At 36.9% G+C, this 20,139-nt stretch overlaps 4 protein-coding genes across 4 annotated transcripts; 1 reads left to right on the forward strand and 3 right to left on the reverse strand.

Moving 5' to 3' along the window:
• Positions 1-212: 212 nt before the first annotated feature.
• Positions 213-1,213, reverse strand: LOC110767766 (uncharacterized). The gene is made up of 4 exons (XM_021971413.2): positions 1,007-1,213; positions 831-912; positions 657-738; positions 213-568 (listed from the first exon to the last, which is right to left on the reverse strand). The coding sequence occupies exons 1-4, from the start codon at positions 1,014-1,016 to the stop codon at positions 365-367; spliced, it is 378 nt and encodes a 125-aa protein (XP_021827105.1). The 5' UTR covers positions 1,017-1,213; the 3' UTR covers positions 213-364.
• A 141-nt stretch (positions 1,214-1,354) lies between these two features.
• Positions 1,355-4,091, reverse strand: ACYB-2 (Cytochrome b561/ferric reductase transmembrane protein family). The gene is made up of 4 exons (XM_021971240.2): positions 3,653-4,091; positions 2,336-2,384; positions 2,049-2,248; positions 1,355-1,832 (listed from the first exon to the last, which is right to left on the reverse strand). The coding sequence occupies exons 1-4, from the start codon at positions 3,794-3,796 to the stop codon at positions 1,527-1,529; spliced, it is 699 nt and encodes a 232-aa protein (XP_021826932.1). The 5' UTR covers positions 3,797-4,091; the 3' UTR covers positions 1,355-1,526.
• Positions 4,092-5,399: 1,308 nt separating this feature from the next.
• LOC110767645 (Myosin heavy chain-related protein) lies at positions 5,400-9,945 on the forward strand. Its single transcript, XM_021971239.2, has 7 exons — positions 5,400-5,988; positions 6,156-6,356; positions 6,459-6,581; positions 6,748-6,785; positions 6,896-7,001; positions 7,098-9,040; positions 9,266-9,945. Exons 1-7 carry the CDS (start codon positions 5,920-5,922, stop codon positions 9,510-9,512), a joined length of 2,727 nt encoding a protein of 908 aa, XP_021826931.2. The 5' UTR covers positions 5,400-5,919; the 3' UTR covers positions 9,513-9,945.
• On the reverse strand, positions 6,126-18,334 carry SHOC1 (shortage in chiasmata 1). Its single transcript, XM_021971238.2, has 9 exons — positions 17,925-18,334; positions 17,058-17,141; positions 16,891-16,977; positions 16,725-16,796; positions 15,080-16,291; positions 14,424-14,942; positions 12,590-14,233; positions 12,345-12,452; positions 6,126-6,256 (listed from the first exon to the last, which is right to left on the reverse strand). Exons 1-8 carry the CDS (start codon positions 18,249-18,251, stop codon positions 12,366-12,368), a joined length of 4,032 nt encoding a protein of 1,343 aa, XP_021826930.2. The 5' UTR covers positions 18,252-18,334; the 3' UTR covers positions 6,126-6,256; positions 12,345-12,365.
• Positions 18,335-20,139: the final 1,805 nt, after the last annotated feature.

A 20,139-nucleotide genomic window follows, 5' to 3' on the forward strand; every position in this document is an offset into this window, starting at 1 on the left:
AGCACCAACTGCCACAGTGCCACGTTGTGGACCCCTTTGCTGCGCAACTGCGGATGTGTCTATGTCCATATTGAACACGTGTCCGACCTCAAACAGAATGTAGATATTACTATATATGTCGTAGTCGTGTGCTGTCTCTCTTTTGTTTTTGGTCGAATGTGTGTGCTGTCTCTCATTGGTTGTATTCAGTTTCTGGACAAAACGATGGAAAATATAAAATCCACTTAAGTCATTTATATCATCTTAAAAAAAATGTCACAGTTAATTACTTTATTAGCTAATTTTATTATAATTATGATACTATTGATTTATTTATTACACGAAAATTTGATTGCGTGTAGTGTGGTGTGCTGTGGGGGGATTTTCACTCGTCTACACAAACACCAAAACACTTGGTTGGCAAAGAATTGCTGCCACGAAATTTTTCAGCCTTCTTTTCAACTTTCTGAAGTCCATGGGTGCGTTTTGCTTCAATTTTGACCTTGGTGTCTTCTGTGACCTTGATCGAGTGAGCTTCTTTGTTCTTCATTTTTTCCAGTTCCTTATGTCTTAGCTTCTCAACTTTTGTCTGCTCCATCATGCATATATAAATTAATTAAATGTTAATATTAGATTAATAATTTGATAAACAAATAAAAGTGCAGCCATGCAACGACCTCAATCTTCTTCCCCAAGGCCTCCAGGTCTATTTCACTTGCGTTCTTTTTCTCCTCGTTGATGGCTATCATTTTGTCAGCCCTGTTCATCAATACATAATTTTATCTCATGATTAGTATAATTCATTTCTAAAGGCTTTTTCCAAGATTGCTATTGCTAATGCTTCTGCTTACTTGTTATCAACTTTTGCTTTTTGTTTGGTCTCCCATGTCTTTACACGAGACTGAATGACTTCCTTCTGTATATCTTTAAGCTCTGACAGAGGAAGGAATAAACCATGAATTTTGAATCAGTCTATATAGCGCTAGCGTAGAATCTTAGAACATGAAACAAATTTAAGGAAAATTACCTTGAGCCATTCGGATTCTCTTGATTGATGAGTACACAAGTGGTTAAGATTCCACCTACTCTACCAAATCACTTGAGCAATTTGCAGTTGTCTTCTTGCTCGAGTGTCTGAGTGGCGAGCAATCTTGCAATGACACCAATATATAATCTTTGGTCTCCCAAAATCAAAACCAACAAATTAAAACCTGTTGCTCTCATTTACACCACAACATAATTACGTTGTATCACGAGCAGCATGATCTAATTCTTATCAAACAATAAAATTGAACATGCAATTTTTATGATTCTCGAAATCTTATAATCTCTCTCACGCACACACGCACGCACAAGCGTAGTAAGAAGCTTGCAATGAAATAAAAGTAAAATAATTAAGATGGGCATGCCAATAATTATGAATAAGTGGTCACAAATGTTTTATCATGTTCATGTATAGGCTACACGTAAATCATAAATAATAGATACCCACGCTTCAGTCCTTGCACTTACAGCCAAGTACACTATTTAACAATATTGTTATATAATCATATAGATGAATAGCTGTGGTCATCTTCAATGGGAGCAGGAGCTTCAGAAAGAACTGAAATTACAACGAAGGCTCCAAATAATATTGTGGTGAGAGCAGTGAAGTTGACAAGAAAGGCCTCAGAGCCAAATTTGGCCACTCCTGAGTTCTCAAGGAATGTGAGCTTCTCTAAGAACCCTAGTGAAGCATTGGCCACAGCCAAAACGTACACAAGGAGCCCAAATACCACATGCCATGGCATAGTCTCACTCCTTAGGGTAGGACTTCCTCCAGGGTAGAAGAAAGTCAAGAACCCATATATCCACTGCCCATCAAAATTATACAAATAATTAGGTTCACGGAAAATTTGAACTACAATTGTCATGTTTGATCGACTGTGTGGGTGGTTGTCAACTATTGATATATACGTGCATGCTTCACTATGATCCACATATATCAACGGTTAACAACCACTATGTTGGGAAATAAGTTTTGAGTTTTTAGTGGTTAGGTTATGCAAAATGGGATTGAGGATTTATACCTGAATGCCATAGAGAACAATGACCCCAATCCCAATCCAGGAGTGCAAGCTGTAGAGGTTGGCAATCCCACTCTCATTATGGTTCTTGAATGCAGCATAAATACCAATAATACCCAGGGCTAATGCGAGAGCATGAAGAACCAGGTGTATAAGTTTCTTCACCTGTTTCTTCAAAGGAAGTGATTTGTAACTAATAATGGCTGCAATTTTTGGTTTTGGGATCAACATCAGACCAAGTGCAAAACTCAGTAATTAAGATTGCAAGAGGGATGAAACTTTTTAATTACCTTCTCCTCCCAAGAGAATTAAACCAAGTAACATCAGCAAAGGATGGAGCTGTACAAATACAAAGATTATTATGAATTTCAAAAGAATAAAAGCAGGTAGCTATCTATTGGGCCATTGTTTTCACTTATTTCGCATGGATCAAGAAGGCCACTCAAACTCAACGGAACGACCATCTACCTTGTTAATTTCATTATGGGCCGCTTGGACTTTTTCGGGATTTTTATAATTAAGTCTTTTCTTCTTTTCAGTTTCAGACCCAAAAGAAATAAAAATATTTAGGAAAAGTAAAAAAAAGTCCAGAAGAGAACGCCAGTCGTATAGTGATTGAATAAATTGACCTAGGAAAGGAATCGAAGGCGGGGCCACTGTGAAAGATTTGAATACTCGAGTGTTGCCAGGCTGCCAAGTGCCAGCTATATTATATATCTATTATCTGGAGAGGATAAATAAACTCAATTCTATACTAATCCAATCCAATCAAGAGACGAAGGTGCTAGAAAGAAACGATGAGAAAAATGATTTAAGAATATATTTATTATCTTTTGTTGGTAATTTGTTTAAGAATATCATCATCAGCTGATGTGGATAAATGATGATCGTTCACTTAGCATCACACAAGAGACGAAGGTGTCCAAGTAGGCAGATACAGACAGACTTCAGGCACCTGTCCAGAGTTGGAAACAAAGCTGAATGTTGGACAACTCTCCCTCCAGGCACCCATGCATTATATGGTTATGGTAGCTAGCCGCCATACGTGTTCCACTTATTTACGCTAAAACCCCCTATAAAAATAACTACTTATTCACCAAACCAAAATAAATGATGATATTCAAATTACAGGGGTAGGTGTGTTAGACTTAGAATGGTAGGTGCCATGCATCATCACTTTCACCTACCATAAAAAACGACTACTTTTCTTGCTCTTCAACTTGATTAAGTGATTTATTATTAATTAGTGTTTCTTAATTCTCAACTTTAGTCAATAATCTACACACTCACCCAAAAGAAGATAAAAATAAGGCACCATTTGCTTAAAAGTCTTAGTCACCAGCGCCAATAACGGTCGTCAGAAAACAACATTTAAAAAAAGAGTGGTATCCAATACCATATCATCAAGAAGAAGAATCAAAGGCATATATAGACAAGCTTCGATTGCCATGGCCAAAACCAAATTTACATCGATCGATCAATCAAGAACAAACAAACATCTAATTCATGCAAAGACAATCTACTCTACTATACAAAAATGAAAAGAAAAGTTATGCATAATAAACCTAAAAGAACCCAGAAAGAGAGAGAGAGAGAGAGAGACTTACGTTGAAGATGAGGTTCTTGTTTGTAGCTTCCCATGCGAAACCACCTCTGAAGTGTATGTTCCAAACCAAAACCAGAACCAAAGCTGCGATTCCAAGCGTGTGTGCAATAAACGTGAATGGAATTGCTGGTACCCTTAACGCCATCTCTTTCCTTTTCTTCTTCCCTCTTCTCTTCTTCTTAATTAATTATCTCCTGAAATCAAGTCAATATATATATACATGGAAAACCCCTTTTATGATTTCATCTCTTTTTCTTGGTCTTGTATTCTCAAACTTTCCACCTGTTTATGGCGAGCCAATTTGGACCGTCGGATCGAGATCTTGAAACAATCTGTGATGGATGCCACGGGGCCCTTGTCCATAGGAGGCTTTTTTGACTAGGTGTTATATTTTGTGTCGTTTTCCTTTCTTTAGTCTTCTATTATATTATTTCTCCCTGCCTCTCTCAGGGTAAGGGGTTTCTCTATTGGGTGCATTTTTGCTCACCACTTTAATCATAGGTGTACTCTCATCATCATTCTCAATGCTTGACACGTGTCTATTGACATAACTATAGTTAATTTTTGCTTTGTATTTATAGAATAATGATTACACCTATGGACATGTGTCAAGCATTGAGGATGGTAGTGAGGATACACCTATAATTAAAGTGGTGAGCAAAAATGCTCCCTTCTCTATTTCTGCAAACATCTACCCACCACCACTAACCATTAGGGTAATTCAATCACTTGGTAGTTGAAGTCATTGGTGACATCATATTCATACCCTGATTAAGAAGGGACCCATCATGATCCAATGAAAGTCCTGATTAAAAGCCCAAATTCAGCCCAAGCATGACGAGGCCCGACTGAATTGGATGCTGGGCTCAAACAGAAAACAAACTACGTCGTTTTCTAGTTAATCGTCTGCAATCCTTAATTGGCTGACTAAACTACGAGGAGAAGAGCAAGTCATCTAGCATGCCCACTCATATTATTATACATACATGCTATGCTACGTCGTTTTTGAGTTCAAATCCTAAGCAATTTATTGGTGAAGTAGTGATTCGGGAACAGACACAGACATCCAGGATGCCATTCATATGCCCAGCCCAGCCAGCCAGAATGTCATTTAAATGTTTATGACAAAACTGTCTGCTCCTGAATCCTGAGTACTGTCCTGTTTTCCATACCAAGAAATTTCATACTCGGCAAAAATAAGAAATTTCATTTTCCGAATTTATAAGAAAATAAGGGAAAGAAGATAAATACGATCACGTGGAGCACAGAGCAGGGCACGTGTTGACGTTGAACCAAGGCTCCAACCTTGCCATGTGCTTCCTCAATTATTTTCTTATTAATTGAGGAATTTAGCTTAGTCTTGGACAACCGACAAGGCAGGCAGGCACTCACATAAATGTAGCAACTTTTTATTCATCTTTTCCAGACTGGGCGGGCCATATGATGATGAGATTGTTTTTCTCATGGCAGGACCATTTTCTTAATCAATGCTTCCAGGGTGACCTATCAAACTCTGGTTGTCCTCATATCACTTTTTGAGTGGCCTATTACACCTTCAAACGCTCGTCAAGTCAAGTTTTCACTATTAATTTTTCTTTTCACAATAACGATATTTTATATAAGTTTAATAATGTACAGGGAGAGGAGGTTCGAACTCAAGTATAAAAAGGCGAATATATTGTCTTAATCAACTGACCTAACCCGTATATTGGATTTCGAGCGCGGAAAGAAAAGAAGGCCATCTAATCAAGATCTAAAATTAAAAAGCAGTGCCGTTTTACATACCAAAAAAGAGGAGGGGTAATTTCCGTCATTTAAACTCTAGGACGCATTATTAACCTTTTTAAAAGCGGAAAGTAAACTGTAATGCGATTTAGATATCCTTCTTGAAGCATATAACGATTGCATTAAATCCATTACAGCGAAGCTTCTTATTTTGTTTCTGCAATTACATTTTTTTATTTGTATCTTTTGCTGCCCTGCCCTGAGTCTTCTTCTTCAAAGTCTACGAAGTATCTAGTACTTACAGCTAGATATGAGGTTTAACAGCTAGACGGCATTTTAGTTGCATTTCCAGAATATTCATTTGTTATTTTCAAAGAAAAATACCTTACTTGGACTTCTTCTAACCATAGCAACCTAATCCTTTCGGTGAATAAGCTCAGAAAAGCAGGCATTGTTTGCTAAAGTCTTAGTCTCTTAGAGGAAGACAGTGACTTGGATTTCTGAGATCTGAAAACTCAACAAGACTCAAGAAGACTGAAAAACATGTTCAAGTCATGGAGCAAGAAGAAGAAGATAAAAGCTATATTCCAACTGCAGTTTCAGGCAACGCAGGTATGATTTTCGACACACATAAACTAAACCATCTTCTTTCCTGCTACTACTTGTTCTCAATGGGTTGGAAGTTTCAATTTTTTGTATTCAAACGAGTTCATCTCAAATGTGATCTACAGAGACAAGGTTGATCATACCTGGTTTCTTCCTGACCATTTTCATCTCAGGTGCCGAAATTGAAAAAGCCTGCTTTGATGTTGTCTTTGGTGCCGGACGACGTCGGAAAGCCCACGGTGAAACTAGGAAAAGCTGCAGTTCAGGATGGAACCTGTATTTGGGAGAATCCAGTTTATGAATCAGTGAAACTCATTGAGGAATCAAAAACGGGAAAACTGAAAGAGAAGATTTATCACTTCATTGTTTCAACCGTACGGAATAATATATTGTTTTGAGAGTTTTTCTTTTTCTCACTTTGCCTTCTTGTTTCTGGGCTTCTTTTGGTATTTTCTAATTCTAATGGGTTATTGCAGGGCTCATCAAAAGCTGGTTATCTTGGAGAAGCTTCAATTGATTTTGCAGATATTGTGGCAGAAACTGAACCCCTAACAGTCATTCTGCCCCTTAAATTTGCAAACTCTGGTGTAGTTTTACATGTCAGTCCCTCTCTCTTTCTCTCACTCTGAAACACACACACGCACGAGAGAAATTCTCATGATTTAACACAACTAGTTCTGTCTATTCTCAGAACAAAACAAAACTTCAATGTCATTGACTTCAACAAAAAAAAAAACCTAATACTTACGAAAATTATTGAGACAGGTAACAATTCACAGGATTCAGGAAGATGGTGATCAAAGGTGACAATTAACACTAACACATCATTTTTTCCTTCTCTAACTTTTATGTATTTTAATTTTCTTTTGCTTTCCCCTTCTGCTAGTTATTAATAAAATTTATCTAATCTCAGGGAAATTGAAGAAGATGATGATCCGACTCTTTCACGCCATAGCAGCATGGACAACCAGAACAGCAATTGGGATACAGATGGAGGCAACCACCTCAGTTTTACGGAAGTACGGTATTTTCTAGCATTTTCTTTTAACGCAGTTCAGACGGGATGAAATTATTAAAATGAACTTAACACAGATGTATTTCATGTTGTCGAACAGAATGGAGCCTGTGACAAAACCACTAATGGCCATCAGGATGCTGCCAGCTCCCTGTCACCCCTTGAACAAAACTCCATGCCTCAAAACGGAAACAACGGTGCCACCGCAAGAAAAAACCATATGCGTCAAAAATCAAGCTTGGATTGGTCATCAGATGGAAGTTTATTTGATTCACCAAATAGTGTTGAAGACAAGCTTCCAACCGAAAGGGTGCAAACGGGTTCAGATGATTCCATTGAAAAACTCAGAAATGAAATTGCTATTCTTATGAGGCAGGCAGACCTATCAGAACTGGAGTTACAGTCTCTTCGGAAACAGATGGCCAAAGAGAGTAAACAAGGACAGAATCTCTCAAGACAAGTTATTAGCCTTAAAGAGGAGAGAGATGCACTCAGAATAGAATGCGAACAACTGAAGTCCTCGCAGGGACGTAGCGATGGGGAACAGGCTTTCAAAAAGTTGCAGCCCGAGACCAAGGATACAAGAGATCAGTTAGAAGCAATGAAGCAAGAGCTTAATTTTGAAAAGAAAGTTAGAACCAATCTTCACTTGCAACTGCAGAAGACACGAGATTCAAATTCTGAGTTGGTCCTAGTGTTGAAGGATCTTGAAGACGCGTTGGAGAAGAAAAAAAGGGAAGTATCTGATCTTTCAAGCAAGTTAGAAACTGAAAAGAATTCCAAAGTGATGGGTAAAATGTTTGAGGAAGAAAACCAAAAATCTGCAGAGAAACTGACTAAGAAGCACAGTGATGTCCAGGAAGTAGAATCCTTGAAGCTTAAGATCAGAGAACTTCTTAGTGAAATAGACACCCACGAGAAGAAGAGGGAAGAGCAAGATGCGCATATAAAACAGCTCACCTTGGACCATGACCTTTTAAAGCAGGACAACTATGGCATCTCTTTGAAGTTAGATCGTAACCAAGAAAGACTACGAACAGAGATGGAAAATGAGCGGGCAGGCTATATAGCTACTATAAAAGAGCTTGAATCTCAGTTGGAGAGATCAGAAGAAACAATTGAGAAGCAAGCACATGAATTTGCAGAATGTTTGATCTCCATTCAGGAACTTGAAAGTGAGGTTAAGTCTTTGGAGATAGAACTGGAGACACAGGCCAAGGGGTTTGAAGAGAAACTGGAGGCTGTGACATGTGCCAAGGTTGAGCAAGAACAGAGGGCCATCCAAGCAGAGGAAACATTGAAAAAGACAAGGTGGAATAATTCTGTTACAGCTGAGCGTCTTCAAGAGGAGTTTAGAAGGCTTTCTGTGGAAATGACATCTAAGGTTGATGAAAATGAGAAGCAGGCCACAAAAGCACTGGCAGAAGCTAATGAACTGCGTCAGCAGAACAGAATTCTGGAAGAGATGCTCCAGGAAGCCAATGAAGAGTTAGAGCTGATTAAGGACCAGAATGAAGTAAGATTGCAAGATCTTGTCAACCAGATTGATGTGAAAGCAAAACATATAGAGCAGATATCATTGGAACTAGACAATAAATCCCAGCTCCTTGAACATGCAAAAAAGCATGAGGAGGAAGAACATGAAGCTCTCTCAATGAAAATGCAAATGCTCAAAGCTGAGATAGAAAGGCTCACAGAAGAGAATTCTAACTCCACAAAACAGGAGGAAGAGAAATTGAGAGGAGATTTGAAACAAATGAACAAACTAATTGCTGAAAATGAGATGCGGATCCAGTGTTTGAATGTTGAAAAGGATAATTTGGAGAAAAGATTTGCTTCCGCAAAGCAGGAAGCAGAGAAAACACATCATGAACTTACCAATATGAGATCTTTAAAAGAAGAGAAGGAAACGACAATCGCTTATCTGAAGTCAGAAGTGGAAAACCTGAGGACCCAGCACAAGGAGTTTAAGGATACCTTATCTAAGGAAGCATTGGCAAAAGAAAGCTTGAGGAAACAAATATCTCAGTTACAGGGTCAAAGGTACAAGCATTCAATCAATCAAACTTTGACTTCATCTCTGCTTATCCCAACTAATTATCCAATTATACCATTCCATCTACATACCAGCTGTTTATTGTTTTTTATTTTTGAGTTTGATCAAAGTATGCATGTAGATGTGAGCAAAGAGAACTACTGTCACCAGTAAAGAAGTAGAGTGCAACTCTACAGAATAGCCATTTATTAACTTTTCATTGTATTTCACAGGAAAACAGAAGACTGCTCAGAGAAAAAGTTGAAAGCCGCCACTTTCCATACCAGTGATGAGAATAATTTTACAGACTTGCTGACTGAATTGACGTTACTGAAGGAAAGAAACAAATCTATGGAAAAAGAACTAAAGGATATGCAAGAAAGATATTCAGAGATAAGTCTCAGATTTGCAGAGGTTGAAGGTGAACGGCAACAACTTGTAATGACTGTGCGTAACCTCAGAAGCAGTAAGAAGAACTAGCATCCTCTGAGGTGTTGAGCCTTGGGAACTGTACAGAGTACGGAATTGCAGCTGGGGACCTCATACTTCACAACCAGCTTGGGAATTGGAAGCTTTCTTAGTAGTTTTCTTCTCTCAACAGTTTCAAACAACACCAAGCAACATGGCAGGGGTTGTATTTTGGACAACCTAAACATATCTCATTTCGACTACTACTGTTTGTTCTTGTCTGTCTTGAGCTCTCTCAACCTGCTCTTCTTCCTCTTCGTGGCGAAGTACTTTGTCTACAATGCAGACACGACAGAACTGAAAGGAGACTTTGCCAAACAAATCTCCGGCTCAAGCTCAAACCGAGGCCTCAAATGCTTTACTTGTAAGCTGATAAAAAATTTCTTGTGTTTGTACAAAGGAAAACACAAAGCTATATGAAGATATAATAAATCAAGTTTTCAAACCTAAGGCCCATCTTTTGATTAATTAAATATATATATTAATTAATCATTATACCAACTAATTAGATATTGACCCAAAGACTAAGTCTTATAAAGACCTTCAAGGAACTCTAGTTTTCCAATGTGGAACTAATTTCAACTTAGGCTTCATTCTTGTGAGTCAAGCATTTGCCAAACTTCCAATGGATGCAGCCTTCCAATGTATATACTTATGAACTCTATCAGTTCTTATCCAATTTGAGATTTTTGTTTCCTTCTTCTGGCGCTATTTCACTCTCCATTGACCCTCCATTATTCTCAAACTATCCCTACCTCGACTCCCTCCTTTTTCCTCTTTTCCTTTCTCCTTACCCAACCTAGCCCTCATATTTTTTTTACCAACCAAAAAAAAAAAACAACTACAATTGCAGAACCTGTCAAGTTCTTGATTGAATCACACATCACACGATTATTTATCATTAATTTAAGTAATTAAAAGAGAGAAATCCAAATTATGCTATTAAAAAGGTATAGTTATTTAAAAAACGTAACTACTATCCCAATGTATAGCTATTGTCCCCTTTTGATTTTTTTACTTTTTCAGAGTTATTACCCGTATAAAGAATTTAGCATTTTCTCATTTAATATCCGTATTATACCTGTACGTACATATTTGTCAATAATACTTCCGTTTTCAGTACACATCTTAAAGACTCAATATAATGCACATTTTTTTATATATATAAAAGCAAATGTGTAATACACGTATTGTACACGTATGCACATATTTTAATTAATACTTCCTATTTACCAAGTTATTTACGAAATCAGTAAAATATTTAAATATTCACTAAAGAAATAATAATTAAAACATAATTACTAATTAAGGTAATTAAAAAAAGGCTAAGGTATTACTTAATTACATATATTAAATCAAAGTTGGCCAAAAAACAAAAGTTAAGAAACTAATTTTATTTTTTTATTTTTTTATTTTTAAAAAAAAGAAGAAGAAAAAAAAGGCAAAGCAACCTCTCCCAAAGAAATTTATTTGGCACAAGGCTATGCCGGCAAATATTTGCCGGATTAGATCTCTCCCGATGAAAGTCACACATCTACCAACGAAAATTCGTCGGGAGAGGTTTTTTTTAAAAATAAATATAAACTTAGTATCTTTAGGTCAATAATTTTTTTTTTAAAATTTATTTTTAGTAATTAAATAATATCTTAGCCTGATTTAATTACTTTAATTAGTAATGATATTCTAACTATTATTTCTCTAACGAATAATTAGTATTAAATATTTTAATTAACTTCATAAATGATATTACTTAATAAATAGTATTTAGTTTTTTAAAAATTTAAAATTAATAAATTCTCAAATACTAATTATTCATTGAGTAAACAATAATTAAAACATAAGTAATAATTTAAAGTAATTAAAAAAGAGAAATTCAGATTACGGTATTTATAGAGTATAGTCACGCGGCTATACGCTTTAAAATAAATAAATAGATAAATTGGGCCACCTAGGCGCTATGCAGGTCCTTTTAAATTAAATTAATTAATAAATAGTATAGCCGCCTGGGTATACTCTTTAAATATCTAATGGTTTCCTAATTAATTTTTATTTATTTATATTTCTCCCTGATTTTCATTTATCGATAAGACTAATCTAGAGCATTATCCATTACTATTAGGCCATTACCCGAGTATTATCAAGACATAGACTGTGTGCAGCAATAGACATTACTTTCTCATGACTCTGTTCATCGCTCTCCAATTAGAATCCATCTGGGAGTACGAAGGATGAAGATCCAGGATTCATAAGTGAGTTGAGTTTTCATGAATATTGTACCATGTCATTATAGTTAACATAATTTTTTTGCATCATGCAGGTATTACCCATTCATTCATGATATTCGTCTAGAGAATTTAATATACAACTTTTTTCAACGTGCAAATTTGGTTAATGAAAACAGAGATGTCTATCATAAAATTGGGACATTGAAGTAGTTCGAGTTCAGTTAATTGTCAGTAGTGATCAATACGACGTGGGTAGCCACTAAACGAACGAGAGAGAGAGAGATGCATGCAAAGCATCTTCGCAAATTAAGACATGGACAGGGTAAAAAAGCACATTAGAGAATACGAGAAGTTGTGACATGAGTTTCTAGTTACTAGCTGATCAATATTTTTGGCTACACGTCTAGCATAGCCATTCGCCACTAATTTATTCAAAAATGTTATGCTCAAGCACACTGATAAGAGGCCAATTATATTCCAACGATTTTGTCATATCAATGCTAATTACAGCAGAATCAGAACTGGCAGAAAAGTATCCATTCAGAAACCGACATGCAACATATATCATTTGAATGTTCCATCCAGGAAAATATAAAAAGAAACATCTGCACCAACATACCTAGCCCTGTCGTGTTTGAATCTAAAACTTCTTCCTCAGACCATGACTTCCATCACTCCAGACCAGCTTAGTTTGGCTTCCGCTATCATTCATTGCAAAAGATAGTGTCTGCAGTTGATCAAGTGAATAAATAAATTAATTGATATCAGTATGAAACCATCAAAGACAGGAATGCCGTCTATGCAAGTGAATTATAATAAAACAAAATTCAAACTATCAAAATGCCAAAAGGGATACTAGGCAACCTGTCTCGCTCTCTTATCAGCAGGTGTCCATGCGGTAAGAGGAGATGCTGAACCTTTTTCTTTCTTGGATGAGCTTGATGATTGTAAAGGTCGCTTCTGCCTCTTTGTTTCTGGTAACTTTCTCGGGGTGTTACCACCTTGGTACTTGAAAAACTCAATAATTGACGGACTTCTTCTCTTGGTAACTTTCGAAACATTCCCTAAATAACCCAAACTAGGTCCAGATAAGTCACGTGGAAGGGACTGTTGACGCAACCTGCTCTTTTCCTTGATTCTGTTCAGAAACTCTATTGTCCAGGGAGTATTTTGTTGTGAATTGCCTGAACGGAGAGCATTTTTGAGTGGTGTTCCTCCATAATGTGATATATCATTCTCGTGGAGATGTAGCCCTTGGGATTTTCCACCGGACCTCTGCATGAAACTCTTCTCTAAGGGGTTATTACGGTGTCTCAATGAGAAAACATCGTGTTCAAGATCCGTATCTGAGTTATTGTTGGCTCCAACTTGCGAACTTTTTCTCGGGTCTTTTACAGAATGCCAAACAGTTGAACTTGAGTTGATTTCAGCAGCTGTTGGGAAAGTACGATGACTGCTTGAATCAAATGACAATTTTCTCGCAGCTTTAGACTTCCTTGTGGAATCTATTTCCAACTCAGGCATCAAAGATGAGAATTTCATGGAGTTGGCAATGGAAGAAAAGTCCTCATCTAATACAGGACTATCTGTTAGGTCAATAACTTCCCCTCTTAGGTCCTCATGCAGAATCTCAGAGTTCTTCATGGTATTCAAATCAAATTTGTTCATGATAGGCATATCTGATCGGTGTTTCTGGCCTGACAGCTTACCCTCCGAAGATAAACAAGACCTTTTTATCTCGTTTAATGACTGAGGCCCTTTGGCGATCTGAGAATCATATGTCTCAAGAACCCTAAAAGGACTCATCATCATATCCATATCCAAACCCTGTTCTTGATCAAGCAAATCATTCTGAGAGAACCTAGGCTTTCTGAATTCATCATGTCTTTTGGGGCTTTTTGACATACATGAATCAGATAGCTTGGAAATTGTAGAAGGATCCAAGATGTCATCAGTGAATCGGTTTAACTGCTCCAGGTGCAATAAGCCATTCATTTGTATCTCATATTTGTCAGGGCTACCATTGTATTTTCGTCTCTTTCTGAATCTTCCCGAATCCGGACCTGAAGACACTGAAGAGGAGCAGTCTGTCATAATTGATTTAGAATCTTGCAGTTCACCATATTTGCATAAAGCACTGAATAGTGTGATACTTTCATCAGGAACTTGATATTTTTGGATTGCACAGATCCTGGTTTCATAGGACCATTCAAGAAACTCTTTGAGCAAGCCTCCTGAAGACAGTATTGCATGAGCTGTCAAGGAATTTACCGAAGGAAACTTAGTAAGGAATGATTCTGCAAGAGTTTCCGATTCAGGCATTTGAGGATATATCCACCTAGTCAACTTCGTGGCATATCCCATGCAGCTCAATATAATTTCATCAGTCAACTCAGATGAGTACGAGTTGAAAAGCTGCAAATCAATTCCCAGGCTCGCTGCGGCAGCATAAAGTCCATCTGAGGATTCCATTACAGTGGAAAGGAAGCTCTGTTCTCCCTCAAACACCTGTTGAAAGATAAAACACAAGAATAAAAAGAATTTATATCACTTCAGTGCGGAAAAGTAAATCAACTAGAATCTAGAATCTAAGGATGCTAAAGTTGACTCATTTGCCCTATGAGCTAAGCAAGAAGTAAAGATTTAGCAAAGCAAATAAAAAAGAGTAAAAACTGCAAAACATTGTAATGGTAACTACCATAATGCAGCCACTGAAAGTGAAACTCAGCAATGTCAAAACATTTGTGGCAATGTCCTCAATGCACAAAGGTAAGCATGAAGAAGCTTCATCAAGAGCAGTTGCTTTCTTTCCTATGTTTCTGCAATCATACCACACTAAACAAATTGCAGAACTGATTATAATATCCACAGGTAAATCTGAATCACGTTCTACAACTTGTGCCCCTTCTTTCTCCTTTGCAAGAATTTTTTGGTAGGTACTTCTTCTAGATACTATCATTTCCTTATCAAGATTTTGAGTGTTTACAATAATGACCATCTCAGGGAAAGACATCATGTTCTGTTGAGTACGCTCAGTGTCCATTGCAGATGGCATAGAAGGATTGGGTAGGGGCATACTCCTAGCTTCTACTTCATTTGCTGCTCCTTTAGATCTCACATCATTCTTTTCCTCATCAGGAAAAATGTTCAAGTGTTCCTTTGACTTCTGATCGTTTATATTCCCAACTGGAGCAGACGTAGAATGAGACTGTTCTCCCTGTGCATACAGCTTGCGTTATTTGTAGAGTGGTAAGTTTGAATTTATAAACTATCCATATATGAAACAACAGATAAACAATGAGATAAACAAGAGAGACAAATTCACATAAGTAACGAGTAATTGCAGGGAAAAACCTTGGTAAATGTCGCAGTGTTATCAACTTTGGTAACTGCACAATTGCTATTTTCACCTGTAGAGGCCTTCCGAGGATTCAAGAAAAAGTCAATATCATTGAATTGGGACATAGACTCGAAAAATGATGAAGCCCTCTCAGCACTTCTTTTATCTATATCCTCTCCGTTTTTTTGCTGTGGAAAATTGTCGTCTGATAGTTTGGCTGAACCATCTCCAAGATGACCAGCAAGCATGGGAATGCCATCAGAAAGCAACTCCTGTATTTCTTTGTTTTCTTCTGTGTTTAACCCATCTACAGCATCATCGGAGAAAGCAAAGTTATACACCAACTTTCCTTCATCATAGGAATCCCAATCAAAACAGGTGCTGAGTGAACTCATGTCCTCCAACATTTTCTGATGGGAGGAATAAGTCTGAAAATTGAATTTATCTTTCTCGAGAAGATGCCAATCCAAGTAAATCCTATCTGAAGCAGATAGGGGCTGCGGTTTTAAGTCATTTAGTGTTTTCTCAATAACAACATATGACGAACTTATCTTTTCATGATCAGAGAGAACAGGTACAGGCAATGATTTGAATGTTTCATCAACCAGGGCTAGCTCATGACTGACAATTAAAGTACTGAAGTTCATGTCTCCGTTAAACATCCAGTGACACGTTTCTGGTTCATTTGCTGTTTGTGCAGTAAAGAGGACTTCAAAATTCTGAGATGTGTCCAAATCAAGAATCTGAAATTCCTGAAAAACAACCGGGCTCATAGACTGAAAACAAGCACCTAAGGACACTCCTTGATATGTGATGTTTCCCTGAATCTGTGACATTTCCACCATGCTTAATAAGTCCATCTCAGGAGTAATGTCAAGGGACTCAACATCAGATCTAAGACACTGTTCTAATATCCCGTATTCCTTGGTACCCAAAAGCTCCTTGCCATTCAGGTTATCCTTTTGAGCCCAATGTTGGGGCTCAATATTTTCGTAAACAGAAGAAAGTTCATCCTCAACTGACAAACCTGTCAAAGTTTGCAGAGTTATCTCATTTGCTTCTAATAGAGGGAAAGTCTGATAAAAGTGCATTTCGTCCTTATAAGAACCATCATCTTCGAACAAATAAGCCTTTTGATCCATGGGATACTCTGAATGAAAGTCTTCAACTGTATGAACTGATTCATGAACTTCCCAAGGATACTCTATTGTAAGATTGAACATTTCCTGAAAGAAAAAGTCTACTTCATTAGCATCCCCCTAATAATATACAGTTAGGGATCAGAAACACATACCCCTAGACAAAATTTAATATCAGTACTTGTTAGCAATCAAGCTGACTAAGGAGAATGCAACCTATAATTATTTCTAGATCCATCCCTTCCCTATCAAAGGGAAATTCCCAAAAATAAAATAAGTTTAAAAAACCTTAGAATCGCACTACCTAATATGACAATTAAGAAAATAATTACGGTTATAATCATTACAACTGGCAAATATTATGTTTCACCATTAAAATTTAATCACATATAAGACAGACAAGTCACTCTAAGGTTGGGAAGTGCCAGTGCTATTTATCCTGCATCAACTGATTAGAAAGACTGAAGCTTAGTACAATAGCAACTTATAACTGAATCATGAATTTTCAAGAGACATTTACTAGGTTAATTTGAGTCTCTTGAACTTCTGAAATAATCTGGATCTCCTCTTTCTCATAAATGTAAGCATTTTCCTGCACATAACAGACGAAAATATTATGTAAACATAGTAATTCTCATGTGGATGTGGAACCAAATTGTACATTACCAGATAGACATTCATTTTACCAAGAATACATCCAGCTCTTGTGTTTCAAATTGGAGTACATTATATTTGATTGCATCTTTCTCTTCATCTGTTCTGCCATTATCCTTCTACAGTAACATAAGTTTGGCTGTTCAGACCAGAACAAACATGATAACAGCTGTGAAATCTGAAAATGTCATTGTCATACTTTCCGAATTTCAATCTCCAGAGGACCGGAAGCAAACGTAAGTTGATTCTCTAATTCCTTCTCTTTTTTGAGAACCTCGGCTTTCTGCAGAAGGTCACCACCAGAAACCAAAATATTATACGAATACCACTAAGCACAATTTATACAGGTACTTTTGAATTACTTTGAAATGTAATTACCAGAACTGCCTAAAATATAAGTTCAGTTTCAGAATTCATAATCTTCTATCAACTTTGACATCAAAGTAAGAGCTTCCCTATGAAGTTGTCAACTAGACAAACTGAAACATTGAGTAGAAATAAAGGAGAGGAGAAAATATGTACTTCGTGCAGTTAGCCTTCTTTTTAGATTTCCATACATCAAAAGTAAGACTAAAAATGAATAAAATACGTAGCTTCTCATTGTCCCGTGGTCTCCACATACTAAATAGCGGAAAAATTGTACTCATAACAACATTTTGTAGCATAAGCAATGAGAAATTGAGAAACAAAAAAACGATTTATAAATTTTCTTAGTTCTTAAATAATACTGTCAGCAGCTAAAATCAATCAATCAGCAGTCGCTTCTTTAGTAATTTTCCTCTTTCTTTAAACGTTATTAGCAATTGCCATAATTAAATTTCAAAAAAATAGGAAAACAATTCGAGAGAATTATAGACTGAATTTTCCTATGTAGCCTCTTCTTCTAATACACAATACGCATAGCGTCCAAACAGAACCTATAAGTTAGATTGATTGATCATTCTCGTAACTCTTTTTTTCATTTGAAGAAGAAGAAGCATGACAATCCTATAATTGAAAGCTTTATCCACAGGCAATTTCAAAATTAACTACATTGTGAATACTCATCAAATTCCTAATCAGTTACCTCTGAAAACTGTAGCACATGGCTTCCGGAACCGAAACTTCTAGAAGTTGGAGACGAACCGACGATCTCAAAGTCTGGAGCATCGAGATCGATACTCTGAGGAAGAACGTCAGAGAAGAACTTGGAGAGAGCGGTTTCGATCGGTAACTGTTCGATTTGGAGCGAAACTTCCAGGACCGAGTCGAAGTGGAGGAAATGGAGGCCATTGAAGGTTGAGAGATGAGAGTGAGCGAGGTGAGGGATTGGGAGGTGAAGGAAGGTTAGGGTTTCTAGGGCTTGGATTGGAGTGACGGTGAAGTAGTCGATGTTGAGGTAGCGAGTTCGCATTTCAGCTTTCAAAATTTGAGAGCGAGAGAAACAACGGACTGGTTTTGGTTTTGGAATAATTAAATTTCGCGCTTTAAATTTCGGCCTCTAAAATTAGTTAGGGTGGCGCGGTTTGTACTAACGCGCGCACTCCGCGGTTATGTACCAAGAGGTCGTCACATCCAACGACATGTATTCGATCATGAGTAAGAGCACCCGCAATTGGCACTCGCAATTGACACCCTAAATCACCTATTTATACAAATTTTATGGAGGATTGGAAAATTTTAACTCCAACCATGCTCCCTATCCACCTCTTAAAATAGGGAGATCTCTATGAACTTCTAAATTTGAGGAGAGAGAAAGAACCCATAGTAGCTCCCTATAATTTAATGCTAAACTAAGGAGTATGATTGGAGTTCAAATGTGATACTTCTAAAATAGATTGTGTGTATTTTTAACTCAATTTTAATTGCTCGTATTCTCCTCTCAGTAAAAAAAAACCCTACCCCCCAATGCCATTTAGCCACAGCAAGGGGGAGGTGGTCTCTGCCCCATGCTGGTTTGTAGCTATTTTTTAAGCAGCCACCGTAAAATACCATTGTCACCAAGATTTAGTTGTCACTTTTGGTCCACATACACAGGGTTTTGGCTCCAATTCAGAGTTCGGAGTTACAATCATGGATGTTGTCGGTTTGTGTGGGCTGGGGTTTAGCTAGTGCGCCACTAAGGGTTTAGTCAGTATGGCGTTATGAGTCTTTTAGGTTACCGGAGAGGATGTGGAACGGTGATCAAGTTTCTTTGTTTGTTTTAGTCTATTACTCTTTAGGAGTTTTCAATATTTTATTTTAATTCTCTGTAGCTTTTTGGTTGCGATACGAATCTGTCGTTTTTGCCATTACGCGGTGAATTTGTATTGTTAGTATGAGTTTAGGCGCTTTGGGTTGCTAGCTTAATTCTCTCCATATCAAATCAACATGTTGTTGTGTTTGGTCACTAGAGATATTGTACCCAATTTAGCACTTTTGTGGCTTTGTACTTATTTTGTTTCATCAATAAATACTATCGTTTTTTTATAATAATAAAATACTAAAAAATAGAGAATATGATTGTAAATGTTCTAAAGGGAGAAAAAAATCGTTTTGCTATTATTATAAATATTTGATATGTTCACACTTTTTTAGCAGCCAACATATAAATGATCTTTCTAGATTTATATTATATGCCTTTTCTGTTTCCACACGCACAATTACTTGATCACTTTAATTTATGTTAATTATTCTTAAATGAGAATGCCATTTATGTCTGTTGTTTGATCATGAAATGTTAAAGAGACAAAAAAATAAATAGTGAGTTGTGCCTTGAAACATTTTCCAGCAACGCTTCCTTGCTGAAGCACAAGCAGCTAGTCCATCTGGTTATTGCATCCGAGAGATACATGTGCTATTTGTGCACCCGAGAGTTCGACTTCAAGTCTTGCTTCATTGAACACGCCAAGACCACGCACAGGAAGAATTTTTAAGTGGAATGTAAATGTCATTCTTGTCGCCGCGTGTTCTTCAGCGGCGCAAACAAGGGGCAAAGCTATACATGGTTATGATCAAGTATTGTAGATCTCCATGAAAATTTATTTAAAGTGAATAAATTCGAATATTTAAAGCGTATAGCCGTGCGGCTATAATCCTTAAATAGAATAAATTCGAATATCTATACTCCTTAAATATAATCAATTTGATTATTTAAATAGTACCATTGTGCGGCTATATTATTTAAATATAATAAATTTAATTATTTAAATAGTATAGCCACACGGCTACACCGTTTAAATATAATAAATTCGAATATTTAAGGAGTATAGCCAATGTATAGCTGTTTAAAATATAGTAAATTTGAATATTTAAATACATTA

This window comes from Prunus avium, chromosome 2, assembly GCF_965620075.1.
Source record: "Prunus avium chromosome 2, drPruAviu1.hap1.1, whole genome shotgun sequence".
Lineage (NCBI taxonomy): Eukaryota > Viridiplantae > Streptophyta > Magnoliopsida > Rosales > Rosaceae > Prunus > Prunus avium.